We start from the raw sequence: 16,784 nt of genomic DNA, 5'->3' as shown, positions 1-16,784 counted from the left end.
ACTGTGCCCAACCTACAAATTCTTTTTTTTTTTTTTTTTTTTTTTTTGAGACAGAATCTCGCTTTGTCACACAGGATAGACTGCAGTGGCATGATCTCGGCTCACTGCAACCTCTGCCTCCTGGGTTCAAGCGATTCTCCTGCCTCAGCCTCCCAAGTAGCTGGGATTACAGGCACACCCCACTAATTTTTGCATTTTTAATAAGGCGGGGATTCACTATGTTGGCCAGGCTGGTCTTGAACTCCTGACCTCAGGTGATCTGTCTGCCTCAGCCTCCCCAAAGTGCTGGGATTACAGGCGTGAGCCATTGTGCCGCCAAGAGCATTTCTTATAGCACTTTCCCCAAGCTTGAATATGATAAAATTTGATCTTTGCTCATCTGATAGTGAAAAAGGGTGTCACCTTGAGTTTCTTTGATACCTATACATGTTTATTGGACAGAATTATAGAATCTTCATAATCTGGAAAGATTATCTAAATTCAGCCCTCTCCATTTTTCAATGAGGAAACAGACCCAGAGTTTCAGCAATATGTGTAGTAGTCTTGTCACAGCCAGCTGCCATGGATTTCTATTCTACCCAGGCAGAGCACGTGTTTTCCCATGGAAGCAATGTCATAAACGGCGCTGGGATTAATGGGCATGTCTCCGTCCCCGAGATCTGCTATATCATTTGGTGCACATATTCTGGGAATAAACTACTGTTTTTAATGCAGTAGGAATTTTTCCTTAGGCTCCAAACAAACTTAACTGAACTCTTAGAACATAGACTATTAGGAGATTAGTCTGCCTCTGTCTAGATGAATTTTGGCTCTTCCTTTCTGTAGTTTACCGGTCATTTAAAATCAATTCCTGTTCTGAAAAAAAATCCCTCAGATGTTTACCCTCCCCCCATTATTAACGAGCTTTAAGCAAATTGTGGTAAAATATACATACCATAACATTTACCATTTTAATCATTTTTAAGTGTTCAGTTCTGTGGCATTAAGTACATTCACACTGTTGTGTAACTATCATCACCATCCTTCTCCAGAACTTTTTATGTTTTCAAACTGAAACTTGGTATCCACACTGAACTCCTCATTCATACCTCCATGGGCTCCAGGCTTCCCACTTGTGAAACAGGCGTCATGTCTACTTGCTACGACTGTTGTAAGACAGTGAATCACAGGTCTATAAAGCAGGATGCTTGGCTCAAATGTTATTTTCCTTCCTTTTGCTTGTGAGTTTGTCATAAATAAAACTTTCTACATTTTATTTATTAAGAGTGTTTTTATTATTAGTTAAGAGTATTATTTGAGAGTATTTTTTAAGAAACTAAGAAAATGTTTTCTGATATCAAGATTCAGATTTCCTTGAAAGTGAAAATCCCCTACATATCTTTACTATGATGCGCTGAGAACACATTACTTCTGTGGCATTCCTGCCAAAAGTGCGTGACCTTGTTCCACGAGGAAACATCAGAAAAACTCAAAATCTGGGACATGTTATAAAATAACTGGCTCATACTCTTCAACATGTCAAATTCATAGACAAAGGAAGGCTAAGGAGCTGTTCCTAATTAAAGATGACTAAATACAATGCATTTGCCTGGAGTGGATCCTGAACCAGAAATGTTTTCTCTTTCGTGAAAAGACATCACTGGGACAATTGGTGAAATCTGAGTAAAGTCTGTAGACTACGTAATTTAGAGAATTAGATAACAACAGTATTGTATTCGTTTTAATGACTTTGAAAATTGTATCATGTTTTTAGGAAATGCATTTGAAGTATTTAGGAGTAAGGGGACATTCCTACACCTTATTCTTGAATAACAAAGAAAGGTTGTGTGGTGTGGTGGGGGATGGATGATAAAGCAAATGTGGTAAAAAGTTAGTGTGTGGGAAGTCTCGAAGGGCAGATGGAAATTCTTTGTATAATTCTTAAAACTTTTCTGTAATTCTGAACTTATTTAAATAAAAAAAACCCTCCATAATTCCATATCCCACCTTACTCTTCCATATATGTATTATTTCACTTAACAGCTATTTTTTCATGTCACATATAAACATCTATTTTATCCTTTTTAAAGACTACACAGTCTTGCTACTAAAAAAGGGGGGAAACATGGGTTTGTGCAAGTGAACTATAATTTCCTCGTTTCCACAGAATCCCTAAAGTGAGGGGAAAATAAATACCCAAATGCTTCCAAAAATAAGCAGCTCTGCTCCAAGAAGCTTTGCAGAAACAAGTAGACTGTGCTTACTACACAGCAGATTTGAAGTAATCACCAAAAAAGGTGCAAAATTAAGCCTTTCTATAAGTTTCTCCCTCCAACATGGTTGCAGATAGACTATCTCAATGTCTTGAATGTGTAACTTCTAGGTGAATAGTTCTGCACGAGTCATCACCTGCTCAGCCCACCCAGGCTAAGTTACTCTCTGCTGGACTTTTGTTTTGTTTTGTTTTTAATAGGCTCTATAGTATAGTTTTACAAAGCCACATTTTTTGGTTAAAACTTGTTGCCAGAATCCTAAATGGAATGGAATTAGCAGTCAAGAAGCAGAAAGAGTTTGGAAAAATGGCTCCCTTGACATATAACTGTTCACTATTCTAGTCTTCCTTAGCTTGTTTAACTTTATTTTCCTTGAAATGTGATTCACTAGTTGTTTCTGTTTAACATAAACAGGTTTAATAATTAAACAAAGGCTTTAAGCAGCAAGTACCAAGCATAAGACACAACCCTTCCCCATGTTGAGGTGGAGTGCGGTGGCCACCATGCTGCCACATCACTAAGCAGCGACGCAACACTCCACCAGCCCACGACTTCTGTCCATGTTAGAGTACTTCCGAGAGCAGCCATGCCCTCCAGAAATTGGTATTACACATCATAACAGACTCTTCTTCAAATTTCATCATGGCAGCCTACTGACCTGACCGTAGAGCTAGGAATTTATTTCAATCCATTGAGCAGTCTAAATTGGTAATGTGAAATCAAAAACCATAATTATATCCCTAGTCCAAAATTATATCTCTAATTTAGAACTTCAAAAGAAAACTTAACCAGTTCAACACAATCCTGTGTAATTTCTTTTTAAGAGTGTTCTTCAGTTACCAACAAGCAATTCATTTTTAATTATACAATCATTTCCTGAACCAAGACGTAAAGGCATCTATGAGGAAAAAGGAAGATCCTTCCCATCATCTAAGGTAACATGAATTGCACATAAATTAGTAAAACATTCCTAGGACTGGTACCACAAAAACCAGTAGCCAGCAGAAAGTTGTATTTTCTGGGCCGGGCATGGTGGCTCACTCCTGTAATCCCAGCACTTTGGCAGGCCAAGGCAGGAGGATCACCTGAGGTTGGGAGTTCAAGACTAGCCTGACCAACATGGAGAAACCCCGTCTCTACTAAAAACACAAAATTAGCCGGGCGTGGTGGCACATGCCTGTAATCCCAGCTACTTGGGAGGCTGAGGCAGGAGAATTGCTTGAACCCGGGAGCGGAGGTTGCAGTGAGCCCAGATCGCACCATTGCACTCCAGCCTGGGCGACAAGAGCGAAACTGTCTCAAAAAAAAAAAAAAAGAAAGAAAAGAAAAAGAAAGTAGCATTTTCTCAAAACCTTTCTGGTTCCCCATCCGGCCTGCCGAGGACTGCAGCACATACTTTTCATCTGGAAACTTCTCAGCTGTGAAGTCCGCCTGCCTCTCTGTCTCATAGGGTCGGTATTCCCTGTAGGATCTCCGCTCAGCTCTTCCAAGCATCCCCTCCGGCCCACGGCTGTCATTCCATCCTTGCTGCTCCCCTCTTCTAGGAGTCCGCTTCTGGCCTACCAACAGAAAATCAAAGCAGAGAGCTGGAACACAACGTCTGCAACAGCACAGTATTAAACTTTACAGGTACTTGTAAATTTCATTTTTCTAGAAATCAACATCATAGGAGAATTCAGGAAGTTTAGAAAACTTCAAAGAAAAAAGTTGCTGATATTACAACTGCCCACAGTCTACTACTTTTTAATAGAATGCTACTATTAAATCATGCTTTCCCTATATCCTAGAAAGTATATGACAAACTAAGCTCACCTATAATTACAGGCACCTCCCAATAACTGTGACAGCCATGGGTACATTTTACTAAATAAGCCACAGTTCACAAAAGCAGTCTTACAAAAACACAGTGTGTAAGCCGTACCTAGAAAATGAAAGAATATCCTATATTTCAGACTATACTTTTAGAATCCCAACTGCCCATTACACAGCAACTATGGCTTATCACTGGCTACTAAGGTTTTTGTTTTTATTTTGTATTTTGTTTATTTACTTACTTAATTACTTGAGACAGAGTCTTGCTCTGTTACCCAGCCCGAAGTGCAGTGCACTGTGCAATCTTGGCTCACTGCAATCTCTGCCTCCTGGGCTCAAGCAATTCTCATGCCTCAGCCTCCCAAGATGCTGGGATTACAAGCATGTGCCACCATGCCCAGCTAATTTTTGTATTTTTAGTAGAGACAGGTTTCACCATGTTGGCCAGGCTGGTCTCGAACTCCCAGCTTCAAGCAGTTCACCCACCTCAGCCTCCTGAAGGGCTGGGATTACAGGCATGAGCCTCAGCGCCTGGCCAAGGTTTTTGTTTTTAAAGTTTGTAGTACTTACATTTTTACTTTGAAAACAGATTTTCCTGCTATTCTATGAGATATATAGACTTGGAATTATAACTTCCTGAATATGAACCAAACACTGCTATTTGGCAACGTGCCCAAGAGTCAGCCAGTACTTGAGGGCATCTCTTTTTGTCCACACAGTCCAGCACTTGGACACTGTGCTGGGACCACAGACTCTGGTTTTGTTCTTGTGTTCTTTCTTGAGACTGAGTTTCGCTCTTGTTGCCCAGGCTGGAGTGCAATGGCCCGATCTCGGCTCACCGCAACTTCCGCCTCCCAGGTAGAGATTAGCTGGGATCACAGTCCTGCGCCACCACGCCTGGCTAATGTTGTATTTTCAGTAGAGACGAGGTTTCTCTACTCGTCTCCTCGGCCAGGCTGGTCTCCTCGGCCTCCCAAAGTGCCAGGATTACAGGCATGAGCCACCGCGCCTGGCCAAGACTCTGGTCTTTTCCTCTGTCCTGTCACCTTGCTTTACTCCCCTTTAGTTTTAACGCTTTAAACATCTTAAGCAAAGTCTATGTTTGAAGCCATCTAATACTTGGTAAATACATTGTGGAGAACTTTGTCACATCTTTAATCTTCAAAAAAAGTCTATCTTTTTTTATATACATTTAAAAGATCTCTCACTATGTGCAATTTTTACTATAGTGGCTTCAATTTTTCTTGGTACAAATTACTCTCCACATTAGTTGTATAGCTATAAAATATGACATTTATTCAAGTTAATGGATATATATATTTTTTTTTTTTCTTTTTTTGAGATGGAGTCTTGCTCTGTTACCCAGGCTGGAGTGCAGTGGCGCCATCTTGGCTCACTGCAAACTCCGCCTCCCAGGTTCATGCCATTCTCCTACCTCAGCTTCCCCAGTAGCTGGGACTATAGGCGCCCGCCACCACGCCCGGCTAATTTTTTGTATTTTTAGTAGAGACGGGGTTTCACCATGTTAGCCAGGATGGTCTCGATCTCCTGACCTCGTGATCCACTCTCCTCGGCCTCCCAAAGTGCTGGGATTACAGGCGTGAGCCATTGCGCCCGGCCACGGATATATTTTTTAACTATTAGACTTCCCTCCCACTTAGATACACATAAGACCTTAAGGAATATATGTATATACATACTTTTCTATTTTCCCATTTAATATTTTCTACCAAAATTTTATCATCTGGGTACAGGTAAATCTTAACCGGTCTCATTTTAAAGCAAAAATGATGTTTATGACATCACTAACATAAAATTATATAATTTATTCCTTGTTAAAGTATTTTTTTCAAGTGTGAAAGTTGCACAACAGATCTAAATTCAACCTACTATAATTTTAATGTCCCATAACCTAGAAATATTTAAATTCAATTCATATCCTGTAGTGAGGTCATAATCTGAGGCTTGTGATATGTTTAGGATATGGGAAAGATGTTATCATAAGTGGAGCATAATGTTTTATTTACTTATTTATTTTTTGAGGCAGAGTCTTGCTCTGTCACCCAGGCTGGAGTACAATGGTGTGATCTCGGCTCACTGCAACCTCCGCCTCCCAGGTTAAAGCAATTCTCCTGCCTCAGCCTCCTGAGCAGCTGGGATAACAGGCATGTGCCACCATACCAGGCTAAGTTTTGTGTTTTTAGTAGAGCTAGGGTTTCACCATGTTGGCCAGGCTGGTCTCGAACTCCTGACCTCAAGTGATCCACCTGCCTCGGCCTCCCAAAATGCTGGGATTACAGGCGTGAGCCACTGCGCCTGGCTTTTTTTTTTTTTTTAGACCGAGTCTCACTCTATCACCCAGGCTGGAGTGCCATGGCACCATCTCGGCTCACTGCTACCTCCACCTCCCTGGTTCAAGTGATTCTACTGCCTCGGCCTCCTGAGTAGCTAGGATTACAGGTGACTGCCACCACATCCAGCTAATTTTTTTGTATTTTTAGTAGAGATGGGGATTCACCATGTTGGCCAGGCTGGTCTCGAACTCCAGACCTCAGGTGATCCACCCGCCTCAGCCTCCCAAAGTACTGGGATTACAGGTGTGAGTCACTGTGCCCGGCCACCTTTTTTTTTTTTCTTTTTTGAGACAGTCTCACTCCGTCACCCAGACTGCCAGGCTGGAGTACAGTGGCACAATCTCAGCTCACTGCAACCTCTGTTACCCGGGTTCAAGCGATTCTCATCTCAGCCTCCCAGGTAGCTGGGATTACAGGCCTGTGCCACCACGCTCAGGTAATTTTCTGTATTTTTACTACAGACAGGGTTTCACCATGTTGGCCAGGATGGTCTTGAACTCCTGACCTCAGGTGACCCACCTGCCTCGACCTGCCAAAGTGCTGGGATTACACACATAAGCCACTGCACCTGGCAGAGTATTATGCTTTGACTGCAGACATATCAAGATAATGACACTTTTCTTTTTTTTCGACAGGGTCTCTGTCACCCAGGCTGGACTGCAGTGGTGTGATCATAGTTTACTGCAGCCTTGACTTCGGGGGCTCAAGTGATCCTCCCACCTCAGCCTCTCAAATAGCCAGGACTACAGGCTGCACCATCACACCCAGCTAATTAAAAAAAAATTTTTTTTTGGTAGAGACAGGTCTCATTTTGTTGCCCAGGCTGGTCTTGAACCCCAGAGCTCGAGTGATCCTCCCGCCTAGCCTCCCAGTGCTGGGATCACAGGCGTGAGCCACCATGCAGCCCCCACTGTGACTGACACTTGTGCCCAGTTGCCTAGGAGTGTGCAACATCAGATCTGGGGGCACGTGCTTTATTAAGAGTTCAGAACTGGGGCCGGGTGCAGTGGCTCACGCCTGTAATCCCAACACTTTGGGAGTTCGAGGCGGGCAGATCACAAGGTCAGGAGATTGAGACCATCCTGGCTGACGTGGTGAAACCCTGTCTCTACTAAAAATACAAAAAATTAGCCGGGCGTGGTGGTGGGCATCTGTAGTCCCAGCTACTGGGGAGGCTGAGGCAGGAGAATGGCTGAACTCGGGAGGTGGAGCTTGCAGTGAGCCAAGATCGTGCCACTGCACTCCAGCCTGGGCGACAGAGCGAGACTCTGTCACAAAAAAAAAAAAAAAAAAAAAAAGAGTTCAGAACTGGAAAAGGCATTCAAAATGTAAGGTAGAAAAAGCCACTAAGAAAGTTAATTACCCAACAAGTTGAAAATTATAACAGATCATGACATAACAGTCATCAGAAAATTTGTCAACAGTAACAATACTTTTCCATACTTTTACCTCAGCGCAAAAAGAGTTATTTTAACACAGTTTCAGATTTCCTATTTCCAACCCATAGTTTTAAAAACATCTTTTATTATCTCCACTCAACTACAGAATTACTTATAGGTGCTTATCCCACCTCTCTGCTTCCTCCAAGTTATTTTTTAATTGCGTCAAATTTGGAATTCATCAAACTTAAAATAGGACATTTACTGTACACCATATTAAAGCCTTTTCCAACAGTATAAAACTGAAAACTGTTAAATACAATTGGCTACTTATTAGAATAATTATCAATATCAAGCAAACATTTGATTTTCCCTCCCAAACCCCCCAAAACAAAGATAATTAGAATAATTATCAGTTTTGGGCAAACATCTCGTTCTCCTTCACAACCCTCCCAAAACAAAGATAATCAGCATCCAATTTTTTCCCCACTATTTAGTACTAAGAGATCAACACTGCCATGAATTGGGCTTGTTTTTCTGTGCTGGATCAGCAGCTCCAAGTGGAGAATGCAAGCACTGCATTTCACTAACCTCCCCAAGAAAAGGCTGGCACATGCATTCATCATCATCTAAACCAAGCCCAGGTAAAGAAACAGAATACAATAAAATTTACAGTAAGATTTTCCACAAAATAAAATTGAGCTTTGTTTCAAAGAACATAATTCTGAAAGGCTAGGAAAACCAAAACTGAAACGGCCTCTCATGACTTTAAGAATGAACTTATTGAGCAAGGCTCACCCAAGGGTTTATATATATATATTTCTAGACAGATAGTCAGACATTAAAAACCTACATTTTTGGCCAGGCATCATGGCTCACGCCTGTAATCCCAGCACTTTGGGAGGCTGAGACAGGCGGATCACCTGAGGTCAGGAGTTCAAGACCAGCCTGGACAACATGGTGAAACCCCATCTCTACTAAAAATATAAAAAATTAGGCTAGGCACGGTGGCTCACACCTGTAATCCCAGCACTTTGGGAGGCCAAGGCAGGCAGATCATGAGGTCAAGAGATCGACACCATCCTGGCCAACATAAACATAGTGAACCCATGCCTCTACTAAAAAATATACAAAAATTAGCTGGGCATGGTGGCGTGCGCCTGTAGTCCCAGCTACTCAGGAGGCTGAGGCAGGAGAATCACTTGAACCGGGGAGGCAGAGGCTGCAGTGAGTCGAGATCCCGCCACTGCACTCCGTCTCAAAAAAGAAAAAAAATTAGCCGGGCATGGTGGCAGATGCCTGTAATGCCAGCTACTCAGGAGGCTGAGGCAGGAGAATCGCTTTAACCCAGGAGGTGGAGGTTGCAGTGAGCCGAGATCATACCACTGCACTCCAGCCTGGGTGACAGAGCAAGACTCTGTCTCAAAAAAAAAACCCAAAAAACCGTTTTCCACAGGAAAAGCTTGTGACTTCCACATTCTTTCAGGATTAACATTTCTATGATATATCAAACATGTTTTATTTTTGTCTACGCTAAGCATTCACTTACAACATTCTAACTAAATTAAAAATTTTGAATGTTAGAAAAGTACAGTGCTTCATATCAACTAGGGTTACAAAACCTTGAGAGAATAGCTCTGACACCCATTACAGATAAATTTAGTACAGTAACTACATAAATGGAAATTAATGAGCTGTTTGCTCCTGAAATAACACATACTTGAAAAAGAACTTGAATGATAAAATTTCCGTTCTAACTACAAAATCAACTAAATACCTTTAGTTGATTTCAAAAGCCAGATCACTTAGACCTAACTACTGACAGAAAAAAAAAGTTATGAGTGTACTACATGACAACATCAAGTGCAGGAAACGGGTTGCAACCCAGTTTATATCATTTAAGTTTAGAAAGAAAAGAAATAGCTCTGTGCATTTACGTATATAAATGCAAAGTGTCAACAGTAGGAAAAATAAGAGGATTTTCACTTAACCTCATACATTTTGGAATTGCTTAAAATTTTTAACAGAAAAATGCATGACAATTTTAAAAAGGCTAAAAATCAATGTATTAACAGCACTAACTCGTCTCACGTTTTTCTGAAGAACAGAATTGTTGTCGTTTTTTTTTTTTTTTTTTGAGACGGAGTCTCGCTCTTTCGCCCAGATTGGAGTGCAGTGGCTCGATCTCGGCTCACTGCAAGCTCCACCTCCGGGGTTCACGACATTCTCCTGCCTCAGCCTCCCGAGTAGCTGGGACTACAGGTGCCCGCCACCACGCCCGACTAATTTTTTGTATTTCTAGTAGAGACGGGATTTCACCGTGTTAGCCAGGATGGTCTCGATCTCCTGACCTCGTGATCCGCCCGCCTCGGACTCCCAAAGTGCTGGGATTACAGGCGTGAGCCACCACACCCGGCATTTGTTAAAAAATAAAGGGTGAAGAAAAGCTTAGCCTTCCTCAATTCCTTTATTATATTGATGTAAATAAGTTTAAGAGAAAAACATAAAAAACAGGATATAAAATGCACAATGTATCTCCAGTCTCACTGTTTAGATAGGCTCAGAAATTTACTGACCTACCAAAGTGTCGTGAGATAGTCAATAACATTTTTTTTAAATCATTTTCAACATCTTTATTGTAGTGACTTGATTTTCAAGTGATGACTCTGGATTTAACTTTACACAAATAAAGGTAAACATTACCCAGCTGCACATCAAAGCCCTAATACTTAAACCTGAGACGTTTCCTCAGGGCTGTGATGCACAATTTTTATCAAGCAAGGAACAAACCAATAAAGCCAAGTTGAACACACTGGCAAACGTTGGCAGGAATGGTCAACCTACACATCTTAATCGTAACACTCTGCAAACCTTGGGACCGCTGCCTTATTTCAAGAAAACAGGAAACACAGGTGGAGTGTTGCTGGCTCTGCCACTGACGCAGTTCAGGTGAGAGAATGAACTCTGAAGCACCCTCCCCGTCCGCAGCCAGCAAGACACCACGCTGCGCACCGGTTTTTCTTGCTAAATAGGGAGTCGGGAACTCCGAATATTCTTGCTGGAAAGGTTAAAAACGCTTTTCTTAAATTAGCCTTGAGCTATTTATAAGTTGCACATCCCATCAACACCACACAAAGTACTGAAATACGATGCCCGCTGCCTCCTGGAAGCTACCGGACGGGGAAGGGGCGAAGGCGCCAGGCCGGACCGCGCCGGGTACCCCCGCCCGGGCCCCGACGTCACAGGCCGTCCCGCGGTCGCCCAGGCCTCCGGCATCACAGAGGCCCCCAGCCCCGGGACTGGGCGCCCTCCTCCTCCCCACCGCGCTCTCGGGTGGCTCCGACCTCAATCTTGCAGAGGCTGGGCTGGAGGATGAAGGTCCCCGCCAGGTCTGGATGTGGGAGCCCCGGGGTAGCGACCTCGGCGTTCGCCCCCACACGCCACCCCAGCAACCTCCCTCAACTTCGTCCAACTTGCCGTAGAGCCTCAGCGCCAGGGTTTGAGGGCCCCACCCCACCCCAAGCCAGCGTTTCCCCCGGAGCCCCGCAAGGGGCTGGCGAGGGCTGGAAGGGGTGTGACCCCTGCCCCTCTCCTCCTACCTTCGGCGGCCACCAGGACCCTCAACTCTCCCTGCTCTTTCCGGGCCCCTCCTCCTGAAACCGGCCCCCGGGACCCCAGTCTCACAGCGGGCCGAGCCGTGGTCCGCTACCCGCGCCGTCCCCGCGTACCCGGCGCCTGCAGGCCGCCCCCGGGGCTATCCGGCCGCTGAGCGACGGGCGCCGGGAGGCTCTTGCGCTCCTTCTGCGACTCCCTCCTGCCGCCCGCGCCGGCTCTGTGGCCTGAGGCCCCGGCTGGGCTCCTGCCGCCGCGGGGACCGGCCCCGGCCGCCGCCGCCGCCGCCTCGTCGCGCCTCTTGCGCTGCAGCTGCTGCTGGCGCCGGCGCTCGGCCTCGCGCAGGATGTCGAACGGGTCCGACTCGTCGTCCAGCAGCTGATGGAAGCGGTTGGCCACCACGCAGCCGAAACTCTCCTGCATCGCGGCACCGGCGGCAGCCACGGGGCTCCCCAGAGCGCCCTTCATGCCGCCGCCACCACTGCGGGCCCGGGAGGGCAGCCCACGCGAGCGCGTCTCAGCGAAGCCGGCGGCTAGGACCCATACCGCCCTCTCCGCCGCCACCGCCCTCCGGGCCCTACCCTGTCCGGCCCCTACCGGCGCCCGCCCCCGCGGCGCCGCCGCCGTCCGCCCAGCCGCGCCAGACAGCCAATCAGCGCGTGCGGGTACGCCCCCTTTCCGAGACGGCGCGCCTGGAGACCCAATCACCGACCGGCTGCTGCCACGTCACGCGACCTCTGGGCCCTGCCCCGTCCCCTCAGCAGGGAGGGGCGGGGCCCAGGGGCGGAGCTACTAGCTGGTCCAGGCGGCGCGGACGGGGCGGTGGGGTCTCGGCCGTGTGTGCTTTCTCCCGGGACTGCGACCGTATTTGCTATCGGCCACTCTGCTTTGAAGCTTATGTATACATTTAGCCGTGCAACAGCTACATATTGCGCACTTACCGTGTGCCAGGCATTATGTTGTAGGAAATACTAGCTCCGTGTTGTCACAGATCTGAGTCTATAGATGGAGAAAAAGTGCCCTGAAGGACAGGCGCAGAGCTCTCTACGGGTTGCAGCAAAGGGATCTGACCTAATTGGGAAGTGACAGTTAAGCCGAGGGAGAGGGGTGACAAGGGGTTGGAGGAGGAACAGCAAGTGCAGCAGTCTTGAGATGGGATGTGCACAGCCTCTTCAAGCTGAAAGTGGTCTCTCTTCTAAGAGCAGTGGGAAGCAAGTTTTGAGCATGAGCAGATTTGGGTTTGAAAAGGCCACCCTACCTGCACTGTGAACTACTAGTTTGGAGGGAAATACAAATGGATGCTGGGAAGCCAAATATGATTGTTGCAAAGCTCCAGGGAAGAGTTGATAGTGACTGGGATTAGGATGGTGGCGGTGGAGGTGAAGAGAGTAGATGGATTCAAATACTTGGTGATGCGCTAGAGGTGGTGATGAGGAAGAAGAAGATATGGTGACTCTTATTTTCCTGGCTCCAGCATCTGAATGATAGTATTAGTCACCACTGGAAGACACTACTTTAACGAGAATCATGAATTCAGTCTTGGACACGTTGAGGTTTGGATATTTGTTTTCTTTTGAGATATTCAGTTGAGGCCTGGAGCTTAGAGAACGCTGGACTGGACTTCCTTCAGGAAATCTTTGCATAGGCAGCGGTGGAGACACGCTTGGCTGCCTATACTACAGCCGTTCTTTCCCTCTTACATTTTTCCAGAGACTGTATTTTGTTCAGGCATCATATTCCCCGGGGGAAGCGGGCCCCTTCCAGCCTCAAACTTGATTAATCGTACATTATTCATTGCACCTGATTCCAATTCCTTGCCAGTAATTGGCTTAGGAATAGGCTGTGGGGCAAATCGGGCAGAACAGATCTGAGGAGAAGTATTCTGGGAAAGTTTTTCTTGCACCTAACAAGGGATTGAGAAGGGATCTCCCCCTCTTCTGTTCCCTGGTCCTTGTTCCATGAGAAGACATGATGCCTGGGGTGGCTGTTCCTTAGTGTGGCCATGAGGATGGCAGAGCACGATGGAGAAAGCCTAGATCCTTGATGATGTTGAGCTGCCGACTGGATCCACTTGGGAACCTCCCTACTTGAGGCTTATGATGTAAGGTGACAGATGTGATTGCGCTTAGTTGTATTTGCTTGTTTCATCCGAAAGCATCCAGTTAGAGCATCTTGCCAGGTGCTCTGTGACCAGCTTTTACTTTCCTTTAATAGCAAATAGAAAAGGAATTCCTAATCCTAAATGCTGCAAAGTCTGTGTTTTACTCACTTATTGAATTTTGTGTTGTTCCCAAGGAGGACAGGGATGATGCCTGTCTTATTCATTGCAGTATGTATTCCCAGTGCTTGGCGTTCTAAGCAGCTATAGAGTAGGTTTTCAGTAAATATTTGTTGAATGATTGAAGAATTTAAGATACTTGGTCATCTCCTTTTGAGTGAGCAAAGATTAATGCCTATACTTTCTACCCAAAAGAATTAAAAGCAAGTGTTCAAACCAAAACTTGTATATGAATATTCATAGCAGCACTATTCACAATAGCCAAAAGACAGAAACAACAAATATACATGTCACCCGATGAATGGATAAATAAAATGTGGTACAAAAAAATATTGTTTGGTCAAAAAGGAAGTATTGATACTTGTTACAACATGGATGAACCTTGAAAACATTGTCCTAAGTGAAAGACGGACAAAAAGGGCCACACGTTGTATGATTCCATTTATATGAAATGTCCAGAATCTATAGAGACAGAAAGCAGATTGGTGGTTGCCAGGCGTGGGGGTTGGGAGTGTTGGAAAGTAACTGCTTAATGGGCATGGGAGTTTCTTGTGGGGTGATGAAATATTCTGGAACGAGATAGGGGAGATGGTTGCACAAAATTGTAAATTTAGTAAATGTCACTGAGTTGTACACTTTAAAATTGTAAAAATAGTAAATTTTGTGTAAAATTTAGTAAAAATAGTAATTTTTTTGTAAAAATAGTAAATTTATCTTAATGAACCAGAGTAAAAATAGTAAATTTATCTCAGTGAACCAGAATCACTACATGCATCAGAGACCACACTTTGAGAAGCACTGCTTCAAGCTAAAGTTATCTTTGGTATCTTTAAACTGCTCATCACCAAACCACACCACCAAGGAATCATGACCATGTGAGAGAAGGGCCTGTCGTCTTCCCACTGGGCATCTGGAGTTAGCCTGCTCCCATGTTTTCTTCTTATCTTCCTTACAGCATAACCAGCCACTGTAAGTTCTTAAAGCATGCCTTGTGAGCACTGCCGCCTCATTTCCAAGTCACAAATGCCCCAAATGGTTGTAAGAGAATCAACTCTCGTTGCTTCAGGATTCAGAACATCTTTAGAACCACTGAAATAGAGATGAGTAATCCTTACCTGGTATTAGATGGCCACAAGTTTCTTTCTTTTTTTTTTTCTTTTTTTTTTTTCTGTGTGTGTGTGTGTGTGTGTGTGTGTTTGTGTGTTTAGCAGAGACAGGGTTTCACTATGTTGGTCAGGCTGCTCTCAAACTCAAGTGATCTGTCCACCTCGGCCTCCCACAGTGCTGGGATTACAGGTGTGAGCCACCATGCCCGTCCATGGCCATGAGTTTCTTACGGGGCTATTGACTACTGCACAATTTACTGAGAGTAACATTAAGCAGCCTCATATTTTTTACTGATTGTTTTTTCTGCTGGGAGATTGCATCCTTAAATGCATTCCTAAAATACAACTCTACCACATTAGCATAAGTTATTCACACATTGTGTTTAATGTGGTCAGTTTAATAGACTGATCTTTCTCATAATCTGATATATGAAAACAGCTTTTAGTAATCATAATACCAAACAATAACACACATCGTATAGCATGGAAAAACAAAGCACATCAAAAATGAAGTGAAGTGTGGATGCTGAATAACCAGCCCTTCCATGGTTATTATGTATATTCCAGTGGTTATTTATTACCACCAATGGAAATGCAGTGTAACTTAACTGTATACAAGATGTAAATTACCTTGAATTACTTAATAGAGGAGTCCCATTAGGAATAATAAAATACACTAACATCTTCCAGATTGACTTGGAATTCACAGAACCATTAATTGAGAGTTTAGAAGTTTAGACACATGTAGCTTCATTACTTTCAATTACATGCAGGGAGCAACACCTGGGTGAGAGCCAAGGAGGAGAGGCCAGGTCAGGCTGGCGAGGATGTGAGTTCTTGTTAATTACCAAAGCACTGCATTCAATCTGCTCTGTTTTGCCACTGAATTCCTGCTCTCTCTCTCCTTACCTTTTTCTTGTCCCTAAAGTTAGGATGATTATAACCTGTCTTGCATTCCTCATATAGTTGAATGGAAGACAAGACCAAAGAAGTCAATTGAAAAAGGTAAAAATAAATCTCACTATTTTATAATTGTTTCTACTTGCATAATATATGCAAGAACAAAAGTATTTTTCCTAACTCTAAGAGGATCTGATCTTTTATGCCAGTTGAGTCAATTATGACAGGATCAATGAAGTTACATGATAGTTCCTGGTTTCACTATTCCAAGGGTGATAAGTGAGTTCAAATTCAGTTTCCCACAACAAATGAATAAAGCAAGTAGCAAGTATGTAGGCTCAAAGTCAGGAGTTGTAGAACCATAAACAATTAGTTAACAATCAGGATGCACCAGAAGAACTTCTAGCAAGCGGAAATCCATTCATGATGATCAGATACACAATGTTTAAATCAGGAAATAATTTCCCCAACCTGCTAATAATATTTGTGTTCTTGGTGTCATCGAGGGTCTTTCCAACTTGCTTTCTTATGATAAAATGTTACTGGATAGCTTAGTGCTTTGTATACTCAAAGCAATTGTGCCAATAGAAATTTTTATTCTCTCTCGTTTCTACTATTAAAAGTTTGATCTCTAGTTGTAACTTTAATCAAGGCCAAATAAATAATTGGGGATTTAGAACTTTTTATTTCCTCATTTATTCTAGATCCTTCAAGTTGTGAGCAACAGAAAACCCTCTTTAAGTTGTGAGCAACAGAAAACCCATCTGGAATAAGTAAAACCAAGGACTTTGTTGGCTCAATAAAAAAAAAAAAATCCACCAGGAACAGTGATTCGCTCCAGAAATTCCAGACCAGCCTGGAACTCCTGAGCTCAGGCAATTTGCTCAGGAGTTGGGATTACAGCCATGATCCACCATGCCTGGCCAACTTGACTTTATTTATTCATTTATTGAGATGGAGTCTCACTCTATTGCCACAGCTGGAGTGCAGTGGCGCAATCTTGGCTCACTTTAACCTCCACCTTCCAGGTTCAAGTGATTCTCCTGCCTCAGCCTCCCCAGTAGCTGGGATTACAGGTGTGCACCACCACA

General features: G+C 44.1%; 1 protein-coding gene across 1 annotated transcript in view; it reads right to left on the bottom strand.

Moving 5' to 3' along the window:
• HABP4 (hyaluronan binding protein 4) overlaps positions 1–14,280 on the bottom strand; it is a 43,928-nt gene extending 29,648 nt beyond the window's left edge. The window contains exons 1-2 of the mRNA XM_024252703.3: positions 11,526–14,280; positions 3,649–3,811 (exon numbers count right to left, since the gene is read on the bottom strand). Of these exons, the coding sequence (XP_024108471.3) occupies positions 3,649–3,811; positions 11,526–11,877 (515 nt within the window). The 5' untranslated portion in view covers positions 11,878–14,280. The remainder of the gene's footprint in view (positions 1–3,648; positions 3,812–11,525) is intronic.
• Between the last annotated feature and the right edge of the window lie 2,504 nt (positions 14,281–16,784).

Source organism: Pongo abelii, chromosome 13 (genome assembly GCF_028885655.2).
Source record: "Pongo abelii isolate AG06213 chromosome 13, NHGRI_mPonAbe1-v2.0_pri, whole genome shotgun sequence".
In the NCBI taxonomy this organism is placed as follows: Eukaryota; Metazoa; Chordata; class Mammalia; order Primates; family Hominidae; genus Pongo; species Pongo abelii.
The sequence above is the reverse complement of the archived record's forward strand: the minus strand, read 5'-3'. Positions and strand labels throughout refer to the sequence as shown.